The sequence below is a fragment of the Molothrus ater genome, chromosome 4, assembly GCF_012460135.2.
Source record: "Molothrus ater isolate BHLD 08-10-18 breed brown headed cowbird chromosome 4, BPBGC_Mater_1.1, whole genome shotgun sequence".
Classification (NCBI taxonomy): domain Eukaryota; kingdom Metazoa; phylum Chordata; class Aves; order Passeriformes; family Icteridae; genus Molothrus; species Molothrus ater.
The window spans coordinates 12381083-12395775 of NC_050481.2; the positions used below are offsets into that span (position 1 = coordinate 12381083).

General features: G+C 49.6%; 1 protein-coding gene and 1 long non-coding RNA gene across 3 annotated transcripts in view; one reads left to right on the forward strand and one right to left on the reverse strand.

The window, feature by feature from the left end:
• LOC118686174 (uncharacterized) overlaps positions 1-14693 on the forward strand; it is a 79161-nt gene that overhangs the window by 39644 nt on the left and 24824 nt on the right. The gene's annotated exons all lie outside the window — the stretch shown is intronic.
• ANTXR2 (ANTXR cell adhesion molecule 2) overlaps positions 2141-14693 on the reverse strand; it is a 77199-nt gene continuing 64646 nt past the window's right edge. The window contains exon 17 of the mRNA XM_036382226.2: positions 2141-3968. Coding sequence (XP_036238119.1) covers positions 3930-3968 — 39 coding nt within the window. The 3' untranslated portion in view covers positions 2141-3929. The remainder of the gene's footprint in view (positions 3969-14693) is intronic.

Sequence of the window (14693 nt, forward strand, 5' to 3'; positions counted from 1 at the left end):
CCTAAGCTGAACTCTGAAGGCAGGTGGTGCTGGTGCCTTTGCTGCTTCCCAGTGAAGTAAGGAAAACACCTGTTCTGCAGCAGAGCAGGGTTCCACTCAATGAGAGAGAATGGAATGGGGATTTCTCCCTCATTGATAGCACTGGGTTTCTTTCACCTTTCCCTGCAGTCTGAATTGTGACCAATAAAAAAAGCCATTTCTTCCACACCTGGAAAGGGAGGTTTGGTCTGAAATGACGTAATATAGAATTCCCAAGTTCCTCCTGCACGTGCAGGAGAAACAGCAGAAAAGAAAAACAAAATCTCCCCTACTCTGAACTTTGACCTTTGTTTTTTCCGTGGACTTTGTGAGTATGATCCAGACCATGAGGACATGGTAAGGTGACAACAGTGATCAGGGCAGTCTGTGTCCTGGGAGTTTGTGAGAATCCCAGGAAAGAGATGCAAACCCATGATGACCTGCATGAGGTGCCATTGCTGAGAGGGGTCAAAGATGAAGTTATCTTTGCTACTAAACCCCAGCACCTCCAGGAGTGGGAATGCACCCCTGTGTGGGAGCATTCCAGTGTGATGAGGCTGACTCGAGTGTGTGAAACAAACTGCAGTGTGGGAAATGCAGAGCTGTGGTGTCGTCTTAGGGATGATGAGAAGAAGAGGGATGCAGCTCAGAAACTTCCTGCAGGAAAATCCCCAATAGGAATTATTACCAGTCAGCCAGGACTGTCCTGCTGTGCCTAGGGCTTGGGATGAGCCTGCATCACAGCACTCAGAATTCCCTTCCATTTTGCCTTGGATCAGTCTGACCCAGCTCCCCTGGGTTACACACAGCAGGTTCATGCCTGATGAATGCTGTAGTTCTTGTTAAATCAAAAAACTGAAAGGGAACATGGCAAAATTAATGTTTAGTTCATATTAACTCCAGCCAATTCATTTCTGCTGTTATGAAAATGTATAAAATAAACATAGCCTAGTTATACTGAGGATCTTCTTGTCCCCGTGAATTCTCCCTTGCCTCACTGGTGAGAGGAGCCCTTCGGGTTTGTTTGGTGGCATTGCTGAGCTCTTTGTACACAGCTCTTTAGAGTTCTCTGAGGTATCCTGAGCACTCCTGCCAAGGAAATCTCACTTGTGTCATCTGAATCAGTGGATTTTATATCATCCTACGCCTCTTGCCCCCCAAATTATTTGTGATGGACATTTCCACACTGTGTAATAAGGAAACTCTCAAGTATTATCTGCACCAAAATGCCAAGTGTGAGGTGCTGTGCTATTGTGCCAGTTAGAAGGGAAAATCCATGTAGGGACTCAAAATGCAGTTTTGCTTGAGATCAGCCTTTCTGTGAAGAACTGCTCGTTTCATGGTTTTCAATGAGCACAAGCAGAAAGGACAAAGAGTGATTAGTGGATTTCTACTTCGGTGTCTCAGTTGGTTACAAATATTCTTTGAAAGGCAGCAGAAAAACGTGAGGGAGAAACCCTCTTCATCTGCATGTTGTCCTGTTACACAGCACAGCTCAGAACACGAGCCAGCGCTCCAGTGATACCTTGAAATGTGTCGTGTGTACATGGAAAAGGAAGGAAAAGTGAGAGGGAGCCGATTGTGCTTTAACCTAGCATCTGCTGAGCTCAGTGCTTCCAGCTGTGCCACCTCAGTGCCTTGAGGAGGACCTCACCTGTGGACTTCACCTGTGTCCTGGCACACCTGCCCAGCACTCGCTCTTGGTCCTGCGTTGGGCTGGAGACTGCACAGAGATTTAGTCAGGTGCTTCAGCTCAGCCAAGGGCTTGCTGGTTGGGCTCTGTGGCTCAGACATCCCCAGCCCAGGGCCAGTGCCACCCAAGCTGTGGTTCTGCAGCGACAGGGCATCGCTGCGGGCACTTAGTGGTTCTGGTTGTGTGGCTGATGCTCCACAAGGCATGAGCAGCATCCTTGTGGTGTTGGAAGGGTTCTCCCCGGCCCTGGGTGGCTGGGTCCCCTGGGTGCAACTGTGGCAGCTTTCCTGGCCACGCTGTGCAAAGCAAAGTGGACTGCCTCTGGAAGTCAGTACCATGGGTCACCATGGCACTGGAAAGCAGAGGTCTGAGATGTGGGAATGATGGGGAGGCTATGGGGGAGTAGAAGATGGAAATAATGGCCGAAACTTAGATAATAATTTTATTTATAGTCTAATGTGCAGACATGGCTGTTGCTGATGAGGCTACCAGTGACATAAATAAACTCAAGCAGAAGATGTAAGCGAGTGGATAAATGTAAAGGCATCTTTGGGCAGTGCCACAGATTTGGACATGGACCAAGAGAATTATTTCTGTCCCTTGCGATTCCAATGAAGAGCACAAAGGAGATAATTAGCCCAGGATGCTCCGCATTGCTCTTTCCATCTTGCGCACATTCATGCCCACCAAATGTGAAATGTTCGCCTTTTCCCCTCCAACGTGATGGTTGTTGAACTTATTTTTAGTGTCATTTGATAAGCCTTCCTGCTCGCAGAGAGACATCCCACTGACCCAGCCACTGGTCATTGTCTATACCAGTTCCCATCAAAGCGGGCGCGCTTTGTCAGGTTTCGACTCGAATATCCATTCTGCCTCTGAAGTACAGTATCGAAAGTGACTGGATCATTTGAGCCTTTTTCTTCAGCTGCTCCCTCCTTCCTCCCCCACAGTGTTTCCGCTCACGCTAACATAATTTGGCATCGTCGACGTGACACGACACTGGTTTTTCTAAAAATTATAATACATACATTGTCGATGTTTGGTGATGGCCGGCGCTCCCATAAATTTAATTTCCGAATTGATGGAAAGAGGTCTTTCCCACTCGGAATCGTACCCAACGTTCGGCGCCCCCTCCGCCACTGAGGAACGCACATACAGTAATAGGTCATTCAATGTCAAAAGGCATAAAAAAGATGAGCAAAATCTTCACAGGCTGCTGCTTGCTGTTGCCTTTAATTATATTAATTAAACTTTGAAATTCTCATGCAAAGAGGGTTGCTGGCTTGTGACGCTGAAGAGCCCTTGGAGATTTGCGGGGGGAAAAAACCCTGAGATACCAGTGTAGTGGCTACTGCTTTTTTTAATCTAAAAAAAAATACACAAGCCTACGACTGCTAGGTATGTTTATAGATGATGATGTTTTATGCGCTACTGAACTGTGAATGCAGGAAAGGGGAAAAAACCACCAGCCACAGTGTCAAGGTCTTGAAGCATCAGTCCCTCCAACTCAGCTCGAGATCTCTGCTTACAGGCTGTCTTCCCGCGGAATAACGCTCTAGTAATTCCTTCCTGTCCCGGCTGCATAATGAAAGAAAGGTGTCTTCAAAAACTAAAGGGCAAAGTCTTGCTCGCTACCAATACCTCGAGGCATCCTGTCTACATTTTGTCATGCGTGTGCACTTTTCAGTGTTAGAGTGACAAGATTTCCAGTCAGAAGGTTCCCGTAAGGCACGACGGAGGGAGCTGGCAAGGGTTGGGGATCTGACATGGCTCTGAGGCACTTGGCTCTGCGCCTGCTTAGCCTGGTGGGAATTGTTATCCTGTGCCCGTGGCGAGTAGTCCCTGTGTAAATACCATGTGCCTGCGCCGCAGCTGAGGAACGCTGCGTCGCCGCTAAAAGCACATTGCGTCCTGAGAATCTGTAGTCCTTAAAAAAACAGCAAATAACAAAAAATAGAAAAGCATTCTCATCTTTGGTGTCTGTGCTGTCCCTTCGGTGGCGCACAGAGCCAGGCACACATGGCAGTGCTGCTCTCCGGGGCACGGGCAGAGCACCAGTGTGGAATTAGAACGCGGGCTCCCGGAGCAGGGATGCAGGAACCTGTGGAGCTTGGGCTGCAAGATGGTCCAAGGGATGCGAGGAAGGGCTCGGTTCTCTCAGCTGGGTAGGACAGTGGCAGTGTGGCTGTCTCTCCTCCTGGTATCCGCTTCTTCTCCTCTACTGAGAGGGAACTCGGGTGAAGTTGATACAGCGGCCCTGAGGGAAGAGAGAAGCTGTTACTGGTGGAGTAGCACACAGACAGAGGTTGCTGGATGCTAGAAGGAGGCTGTTGAAATTCAGATGTTTGGGAAAATAACAAACCCATGAAAAACCTTTTAAGAATCAATGGAAATTACCCGGAGTGAGGCACCACATTTGCCTTACAAATGCAGGCTCTAGGCAAGCACGAGGACATGGGCGACACATTCTGACACTCCCAGGCCTTCTGTGAGCATAATTCACAAATTCTGTCAAGCTGCAATGAGCAAACCCAAACCCATCTGACTGTGGGGAGGGAAGAGCATGGGGAAGGCAGATCCTGCACCCAAATCTCCCCTAATTCAGGTCCTCACACAGTGAACATGGATAGATGCGACTGTTAGCTAGCAGAGCTGCTGCTGATCTGAAACTGCATTTTATTAGCAATAACCCTAGCTCTGCACCTACAGACTCTGTACTTAGGATCTGTAAATTGCTGTGCACAGAAGGAAAAAGGGTTTCTTGTGATGCCATATCCATAAAGGGGTCCAGGTGAATCCTGACAGCTTTCAGAGTAGCTGAAATGAAACCATTCCAACAGCAAAATCTTCAATCTTTTTTATTCATTTGGAGCTATTTTAAATGCCTAAACTCTTACAGGATCATGGGGTGTTGGAGCAGGGTGTGCTGCCTCAAAGCAGCTCTCTGGCACAGCAGCAAATCCTTCCCTTTGGTCACGGGCATTTGTCAAGGATGGTGCCACGTGAACAATGCTGGCTTTGGAGCAGGCAGCACTGCTTGTGTTCTGAATCCTTATTTCTGCTTTAAGAGATGCTCTGCTGGAGGGAAATTACTGCTTTCTTCTCAAACCTGGGAGATGATGGAATTGCCAAATTAAATTTGGGCTGAGTTTCATATTCCTGTCATTCATTTAGTTTGATCTCCAGTTTTTCTGGGTATCAAGGAGGGTGATGGCACACAGTTATCTGGCATGACTCAAGAAGGTCTTGGCTGGCATGAGAGGGGCAGTGTTCTCATCAAGGGGTTTCTTAATGTTTCAGTTCTGTTTCTGTCAGTTGTTTAAGAAATATAAAATGGGTGAAAAGGTGGGGACAGGAACTGTAAGAACTTCTAGTTGCCACCATCTGTATTATAAATGTAGAAGAGATGCAGAGAGATAAATCATGGAATCCTTTAGGCTAGAAGAGCTCTTAAGATCACCTAGTCCAACCATTCCTTCATCACTGTCAAAGCCATCACAGTGTCCCCAAGTGCCATATCCACATGGCTTTTCTGCCAGGATGAGTGGTTCTAGGCAGGGCAGGGAGACAGGAGAACCTTAAACAAGCACTGCCCTTTCTGGTTCCCCTCTTCTCTCCCACATCTCTGCCCCCACCTTCTTTATTCCATGACTCATGGAGAAGGGAGGAGAGAAAGAAGTTGTGTGGTCAGGCAAGCTGTTGCCCCTGTCACTGGCAGGGAGAACACCCTGAACTGGGGAATCTCAGAGCCCTAAGAAACACCAGCTCTCCAAACACTGTCAGCATCAGACATGTAACATGTAATAACAAACAGACTGTCAGTTTAAGTGGGAAGTTCAACCATTTGCATTCTAGATGGGCAGACTGAGGCAGACAGAAGATGAAAGGTTGGTGTTCACTTGTTAGGGGTTTATCACTTCTGATCAATATAAGCTGCAGGTTTTTGTTACTAGAAACTCAGTGATGTGACCAACAGCACTGTCTCCTGCAAACTGGTGTGGAGAAAAAGCTCTGGACTCATGTAAGTCCTTCCTTGAAAGGCATCCAAAACCTCCCATGCAGCAATATCTGTGTCATCACTGAGACCAGCTTTTAGAAACAGAATATTAAATTCTTCTTCTGATTAATCTGACCTTTACAGAGACAACTATTTACTTAAGTAGAAGCACTATTTACTAAACATTAGTCTCACCAGTCTGGTTTTGGACTTCCCAATTAAAACATGCATGTTCCATGTAACCAATTTCACCAGTGCATTCTCCTCCTGGTGGCATTGCCAGGATACCCCAGTGTGGGGAGTTACTGTTACACTCATGTCCCTGTGCTCAATTAAATCATCAATCCGACCAATTTGAGTTCTGACGTACCATGCCTTGTAAATCACTGGCTCATAAACCTTAACAATACCAACATGTAGTCTGTATGAAATTGCACTAAATTAGTGGTTTAGCACGAGAGTAATTAAAAAATGAGTTATGCATGCATTCTGTGATCTTTGCAGGGAATATAAGATCTGTCTCCATGCACCACATCCAACAGGAAAAACCCAACTCTTCAAGCTCACAGATACACCAGAGGTACTGCAGGGTAACAATGTGGCAGGTCTCTAACAGCAAGAAAAAACAGGAGAGATCTATGGCAAGGGGGTTTACCTAAGAAGGAACTCTTTTATATGACATCAAAGCCATTTCTTTAGTTGTTGAATTTCTTACTGAATCTAAGTTACAGGACAGGGGATCTCAGGGAGTGGGTGCTCACACCAAACCCCAGGTTAGCCCCTCACCTGGCAATGCCCAAAACAAGGCACCAGGAGGGGCCTGCAGGAGCAGCTCTCCCCATTGTGTCCCTCTCCAAGCCGTAAGGCTCTGTGGGCAGTGCTGGCGGCAAGGGGGAAGGAGAGATCACTTTGGGACAGTGTCCACCCTGGGCCTGGAGCTTGGCCCTTGACTGCGGCGAGCCAGGTGTGATGAGCACTTTGGGGTGTCTGTGTGTGTGTGAGCAGACACATGGTGCTGTCCCGCCATCCCAGCGGAATTCTGGGCTCCAGCAGGGGCAGGAGAACATGGCATGGGCTCCTTTGGAGCCCTTCCAATGTTCATCAGGAATTCAGGAAGGGCAGGTGAAGCAGGCTGGATCTGGGATGGGATGTGACCGCACTGAGCCTCCAGGCTGAGCTGCTCTGCCTGGTCTTGGGTGCTTGTCCTTGCGTGTTTCTTTTAGCATGCTGAGTAGTTGTATCTGTGGGAAAAATTTCCATGGATGGCATTGCTGATATGTTCAGCATCTGGCTCAGGATTAAGAACAACTGCTTTTCCCAGAGGAGCACTTGGCAGTGCTGTCCTGCCTGGACAGTCATTGCTCCATGTGATACCCAATATCCTAAAAGCTTGGCTTCTCCTGGCCTTGGAGGACTGAGATCCCCACTGCCCATTGCTGAGACTCGTGTGCTCCTACCTCGGCTGCAGTGTCCCATGAGGAGCACACGCCCTTTTGGGATTTGGCAATGATCATGCTCTCTGTGTGTGATCAGTGCCTGCAGAGCCACAAGGAAGGACAGGGCTTCAGAATAATGTCCCTCCCAAAACACGTATTGAACACTGTTGTGTTGTTTCTGTTGCCCCATCGCCACAGCGCTACCAGAGCATCTTCCATCCCCCACAGGCATATCCCTGTGAGCACAGCCTGTCCCCGGGAAGCAGTCTGCTCCCAACAGCTCCCCAGGACAGCCTGCCCAGGCTGCTGCTGCAGTGTGGGTCAGCAGGCAAGAACCTGCTTTATCTGATTCTGTTTCTTCTCACATACACCCTGTGGCCCAGCCTGCACTTGGCCTCCCTCTAAGGATCCAAGTTGAGGGCAGTGGGTTCTTCCCTGTAGCCCTTGCACAAACAGACAGGACTGCATACACCTCTTCCTCTTTGGTAATGCAAGGAAACAGGCCATTTCCTGCTTTCCACACCTCTTCAGAGTCATTACCTCCCCATCTGCTGCTCACTGGGATAAGGCATGGGCTCTGTACTGCACACTTGTGTGCAATGGGGACAGTAAAAAGGAATTCTGTGGGAGTAAAGCTGGGAGGGATTCAAACTGGGCACTGAGGTGCCAGTGCATGGCAGCACCTGCCTCAGAGTCCTGTTTCCTTGCTGAATTGATGCTGGCACTTCCCCTGGGCAGTGGGAGTAGAGCCAGAGCGCCTGTGCAGGGCCAAACCCCGCTGTCTGGCAGGGCCCTCAATGACCTTCCTGTTCTAGAGGTGGCAGAAGCAGCATTACCTACAGCTTGTGTCACCTGGCCCATGTGGGCACTAAAATCCCTCTGGCATTAAATCTGACCGCTCCTTCCTGGCTCCGCTGCCTGGGATGTATTTCAGTTACAACACTCAATCACCCCATAAATACCCACTGACAAGTGTACAGCTGAAGGGACGTTTATTTTTTTTTAGATCACTCTTTACTGTGGAGAAGGGCTGCTAACCCACGCCATCCTGTGCAGCTCTGAACAGCCCTCAGAGACTGGGTGCTGGCATCTCTCCCTTCCCTTTGCTCTTTGTCCCCCACAATGTGGTCATCCCTTGTCCCAGCCCCCTGGGAAGCTCAGGGTGTTGTGGGCATTTGAAACTGGTTTCCCATCCTACTGACACCAAGCCCAGGGCTGTGCTGCCGAGCTCTGAGCACTCAGACCTCCTCTGTGCCCAGGTGTGCTGCCACAGGCAAATCCATTGCCAGTTGTTCCTGTCACCTGTGGCAGAGCCCCCACGCTGCCATTGTGCAGGTGGCACCTGCAGAGGTCCTACTGGGCACCCCTGAGCCATGGTGTGGGAGCAGGACTTTAACCCCCGGAGAGCTGCCTCCCAGCATGACCTGCTGCTGGACAGACTGTTTGTCACACAATTCATCAGCAGTAACTCCTTAGAAGGAGTGCTTCTGAACCACTGTTACTGCTGCAGGCAGCAGGATCTGCTCCTGGGGCTCCTTGAGGCAGCTTTTTCCCAGAATTCCTGAACTGCTGGCTGAAACACCTGTGACAGAGCTGAGGGGAGCTCTGAGAACACCACAGGGTGGGCTCAAAGGCCTCCTAAAGTAACACAACATCATGAAAAGAAATAAACTACAACTGAATGGTGCTTTTTGGGCCCTAGCAAGAATTTGGTTTTTTACTTCAGCAAATTTTACCAGCAGCTTCAGTGGAAAGAGATGTTCATTTGTGTATTTTCCTCAGATTTATGTAATGTAGCCTCCATAGCATGCATGCATGAACCTCATGATCTTTCCCAGCAATCTCACAGTCCTGGACGTGAACTTCCAAAGGTCACAAGGTCTGGGGTCCAGGAATTGATTTCCCAAGGAAACCCAAGAAAAGGCTGAACAGTTACAGGTACCTCACAGCCACCTTCCACCCCTTAGACCTGCTTTAGCTGCAGGAAAAAAAGGGCAGGAAGATAGGACTAAGTTGTTTTAAAAAGTAGTTCCTATGTTTTCGCACCTGATAAATGCTGTATTTCAGAGCACAGGCCAACAAACTAAACCTGCCAGGGAGAGGTTCCAAAGAGGTAGTTTAAAGATGCTAGGTTGGAAGATTTTATTTTTCAGTGCTTGTAATTTAGCTGTGTGCTTGGAGTACACACTGAGGAGGGCAGGGCATGTTAATGTGTGAAATGCTGCTGTTGGCATGTGGGGTGGCTCATACCCGCTTGGTACTCACTGCATGGATGGCACTGCACACCCTGGGAGCCAAGGGTGTCTTTAGTGTGCTGGCAGCTGGGAGGAAATGCCATTAGAGCAGCTTTTTACCCATGAGCAGCAGTTATGCCCAGGGAACTGGGCATATGGGCAAGTCAGCACAGTTGCTCTGTCTTGGCAGAGCATGTCACCAGGGGTATATCCCTGCGGGATCCGGGTGCAGGGGCTCTGCAGCTCCCCGTGTCTGTCCCTGTTCTCGCACCCAGCGAGAACCACCTGCACTTGGCCTGTGTGCCGGTGCCCTGCACCCTGTCGTGGGCAAGGTGGAATGGAGACGGCACAGGGCTGTGGGCAGCCAGGGAGTGGGCAGCAATGGGCGCTGGGCTGGCATCAGCACTGACCATCCTGCCCTGACGGGTTTGGGTAGTGAGAAAAGGGAGGGATTTCTTTCCTTTGCCAAGTTTTCCGTGACTGCTGTATTCAGCAGTTGTCCAAATAAACTCCTGCCTTGACCGAGAATGGTTGTGACAAGCTGCCTCTCCTGTGAGCCGGCCTTCCAGGGCTGGGAGGAGGGAGTGCCGAGCTGCTGAGCCGGCCCGTGGGCCTTGGGGGAGGATAAAACTGGCTGCGTTTGTAGCATCTGCTTCAAAAGGAGGTTGTGGCAAATATTTTATTCAGCAGAGCTGGAGGTCTCCTGTCTCTAGAGGGCAGGAGTTTGTTGTTTTCCTCATGCAAGGCAAGCATTGCTTATGCAAAAGGGAAGGATGTGGAAATGGCCCGCAGAGTGCCTGTTTTTCCAGCACAGATCCTTTGGAGCGAGGGCCCTAGCTCACTCTTCCTGACTCTTGGCAGTGAGCCTCCCTCACTCCCAGCACTGCTGCCTCCCTGGAAGTACCCCCAGAACAGGCAGGGTGTGACCCTTTCCTGAAGGGCACGTTCTCAGTTCCATTGCAGGCGCCTGCCAATGGAGGGCTTTTCTCCTTCAGCTCTCCTTAGTCCTTGGAAGGCAGTGCGAGGCCGTGTCACTGCCCGAGGGAAGGTGCTCTGTGTCCTGGCGCTGGCCCAGCGCACACCTTGCCCAGCACCGACACTCAGCCGCTCACACACATGCTGCCAAAACCAGGACACAGCTCCTGCCATCTCCACAGTGATGTGCAATGCTGTCCCTGGGACAGCTCCCACTCCTTCCATGGGACACTGGGGGGTCAGACTGTGATTCATGCTTCCAGGTGAAGCTCCGAGAGCCACACGTGCAGCACTGCAGCATGTGGGGAGGAACAAGGGAGATGTTTTCTCCGAGACATGTCTCAGCTCTTTGAGCTCTTCCCAAATCTTCTGGGACGAATCCTTGCTGTGAATGGGGACCCCATTTATGTTATAGGGTGTCTCTAGACAGACTGACACCAGGCCGGATCTCTAGTGCCAGTTTCCTCATGTCAGCATCCTAAACAACTTCCTGAGTATGGTATGTCTTTTTTAGGAAGAAAAGAAAGATAATCTGCTACTATAGAGGCATCACACTTCAAGTCTCATAGAATCAAGAACTGGCCTGGTGAAACCATAAATTAGCAAATCCTAGCTTTGGGGCCTTTTTTTATCTATGAGAACAAAGAATATCAGAAATATGGAGTTCCTAGGGATGGTGTCTCTAAAGCACAAGTTAAATATTCCCATTACTCTTCCTTCCTCCCCTCTGTGCAACCACTGTGAGAAGAAAGCAATTTATCCTCCTCTGAAATCAGGTGTAGGAACAGATAAACCAGAACTGTCAGAAGACCTGTTCTCCTTAAACTCCACTTCTGCTCTATCATGACCTCAGCTCAGGCCTCTCCGAAAATCCCTTTCCTTTAGGAATACTTCCCAGTGTCCTTTCCCTAATCAGCTCTCTAACCTGGGCCTTTCTGAAGAGAGACTCTCTTCAGATGGCCCAGAGATTTAAGACTCAGGTGCTCTATGGCTTTAGGTGTATAAGTCATCCAGGCATGTGTTGTGAGCCTATAACAGAGCAGTGGTGGCACAGCATTCGGATCCTGGCCCACAGATTATACAGCACCTGACTGGCATATGGCAATTGCTTGTAAGGAGAGAAGACAGCCCAGTTCTGTGGTATTTAGGACACTATGGAAATCATTTTAAGCTAGTTATCATACAAATACTATAACCAAAAAATCCACTTCAGAAACTCTGTGGGAAGATGCCCATCTGTTTGAAGCAGTAGGCAGGGTTTAAGTGGAGGCTCCTAGGAGGAAGACTAGCAAGGCTGCGGCAGGAGGGGCAGCTCCCCGAGGTTGTGCCCACTTGGCTGGGGCTGGCTCTGGCCCTGCAGATGGGAAGGGAGAGCCCAGCAGGACCCTCGTTCTGCACACACACAGTGCACGTGGCAGCCCTCTAGATGCCACTGTCACCCAGCTGTCCCAGCCCTACAGTGGTGACAATTCCATGCTGCTGACACCAAGCACTGGGCCAGGAAGGACACGATGCCAGGCTGTTCCCCACCCCTCGGCCACATCAGCTTCCCTGATACCATACAGTAAATTCTTCTTCCTGCAGACAAACCTCCAGCACATTTTTAGACTTTGGTTGGAATGCCAAAGGGATTAGTAATTCACACTTTTCAGGTATTTGGGCATCCCACCCCCCAGCAGCATTCTCTGATTTTATACTGCGAAAGGCATTTGCTACAACTCCCCCGTAGGTGCCAGTGTCACTGAGTTAGCAGCTCTGTTAATTTTTAGGTTCTGCTTCTCCTGTGCACCTTGCTGAAAATGAGGAATAGTTTCTTAAAAGGCAGCTGTGTAAGGCTCATGGCACTGGGATGTGGAGGACCTTGGACTGGGCAGTGACAGGCTTCAGTCTGTCAGGGGCTCCCTCCTGGCCCCCCAGGCTGGCCTGTCACACACCGTGCCAGGAGCCCCCAGTGTGGGTGCACTGGGATGTCCTCTCTTCCTGCCTTGAGAAGGGGGCCTGGGAGTAGAGGCTGGATTCCCTGAGATGTTTTTTCCTCATTAGAAGTCACTGCTACAGATGTGCCTATGGAGATGTCCCTGTTCTCTAGCATTCAGGAGAGGTGTCCTGTGGAAACACCATCAGGCTGAGTTTACTCCTTTCCCTATGCATTGTTCCTAAATGTCCATTACCAGTGACTACGGGAAAAAGGGATTTGGTGGGGTGTTTGTGTGCTCTGAGTGCTGAGCAGGGACTAGGTATTTATGGAATTTACTCCATTGCTGCCAGACCCTGTTCAGATCCCCTGACTCCCAACCCCTCAGTGCCGTGTTTCAAACATGGGAATGAGACCAGACTGGTGAGTTTTTTCTGGTTTTCAGTTCCCACCTTTGCCTTTTTCGCCTTTTTCCCTTTGCTCAGTTTAATTTGTGTAATTAAAGTGAGTGAGGGCTTTGGAGGGGCTTTGTTACACATAAACCCAGAGAGGGTGGCATTAAGTGCATTTGCTAAATTAATAAAGAAATCTGCACGTTTGCTGTAGGGTTCTGTTGTTGATTTGGGAACAGTGAGCTCTTGCAAATCTCAGCTTTCACCTTGCCAATCCCCGTATCCCTCTAAGTGCACTGCAGCTCCTTGGAACCTGTGGGGGGTTGGTGCTGGCATCCCTTCACTAGATCACATTTATGCATTAGTGCCATCTGTGCCTGCTGCACCTTCTGTGAGCCAGCCTGGCCAAGTGACTGGCAGTTATCTGGGACTGCACACAAAAGGAGAGGGGGAGAGAAAGGGGGAAGGAGGAAGAGTCAGTAGGGATGGCACCTGAAGCTTCCTGTGTGCTGGTGGGTCTGGGGAGCACAGACCTGCACTGGGGTCCCTCCCTGCCACTGCTGAGTCCTTTCTCTCTAAGTAACAGAGAATATCTCTCTTGTGGCATTCAAGCCAGTTCTCCCTGTCTTTGTGTTCTGGAGGAGAGACAAAGTGCTGGGACATGGGGAAAGAAACTGCTGCAGTCTGGGGACAGTTTGGGGACAATGCTGGGCTTTGCACTGTGCAGTGTTTCCCTCAGGGCAGCGCTGGACCCGAGCGGTGCTGTGGTTCTGTGAGCAGGGGAGGAGCAGGAGGGAATCCAGGGGTGGCCATGCTGGTTTATCCATTTGCCTTCTGTTCGGGGTCTCTGCTGGTAAAAAAACCTTGTGTGTGAAATGGCCTCTGAGGAGTTCTCCCCGGCAATAATGAGACAGGGGAGCGTTTGCTGCTGTTCCTGTGCAGGGAGCTGAACTGCTCCGAGCACCCAGGCCCATGTGGATGGAGTCTGGACATTTAGAGATCATGAACTCCCAGCTGAAAGTCTGGATTGATCTGTCCTACACAGGCAGGTACAAAGTACAAGAGCAGACAGAAATACAGAAGCAAGAGTTCTTACACTGAACATAACTATGTGCTAAGAATTTAGAAGTGAATTATCTGGCATAGAAATTCATTAAATCATTGCAGTGTCAGTCTGTCCAGACAAATAAGGTACCTTACCCAGCCTAACTTTCATCAGGGAAGGAGCACACGACCTCCTGGCAGGGGTGGTGAGCAGCCTCCTGAGCTGAGCAGGAGGCTGGGGAGTCATACCTTCCTAACAAGGCTGGGCAGTCATACCTTCCTCTCAAAGCAGGACTCACCTCTGTGTGTGCCTGGACACTCCCCAGAGTGAGGGACCTCTCCTCCTCATAACTGAGTTTATAAGTATTTACACATAATAAGTACCTCTTCCTGATTTTTTTTCCTGAATGACCGCTTTCACACTATGGAGTCTTTTCCACTTAGAATACAATACTTGGAATTCAAGATTTGCTTTTTCATTCTTTCCATATGTTCTGTGTTAAACATATGCTATACTTTATATTTAAAAACTAGCAGCAGCAGACTGAAAAAAAAATTGCCCACACCACACCACAAAAATATGTTTGCTTCATTATCCAAAGCTTCTCGGTTTCTGTAGATTTTTACCAGGCAGGGGGAAGCACCCTCGAGGCCAGTCTAAGAATGGGAGATAACTCAGAGGAGCTGTGGAGAGAGAGGAACATCTGGCCCTCACTAAAGCGTGGGTAAAGCTGGCCAGAGCTTAGAGCTGTACACAGCTGGGTTGAGGTAGTGATGGAGTTGTCAGCTTTGGAATTAAGGAAGGAAGCTCCTCCAGGTCATTGAGGAATCGGCCTTGAGTACTTGGGTAGTACTTGAGCCGGCCTCTCTTGAGAAGCTGCACTGATGCCAAAGGAAAAGGAGCAGCATGTGCTGGGTGTTTAGGTCCCTGCCCAGTGCCCTTCCCCTCCCGCCTGGGCTGACCCAGATTTGCTCCTGGGCATGGAAGT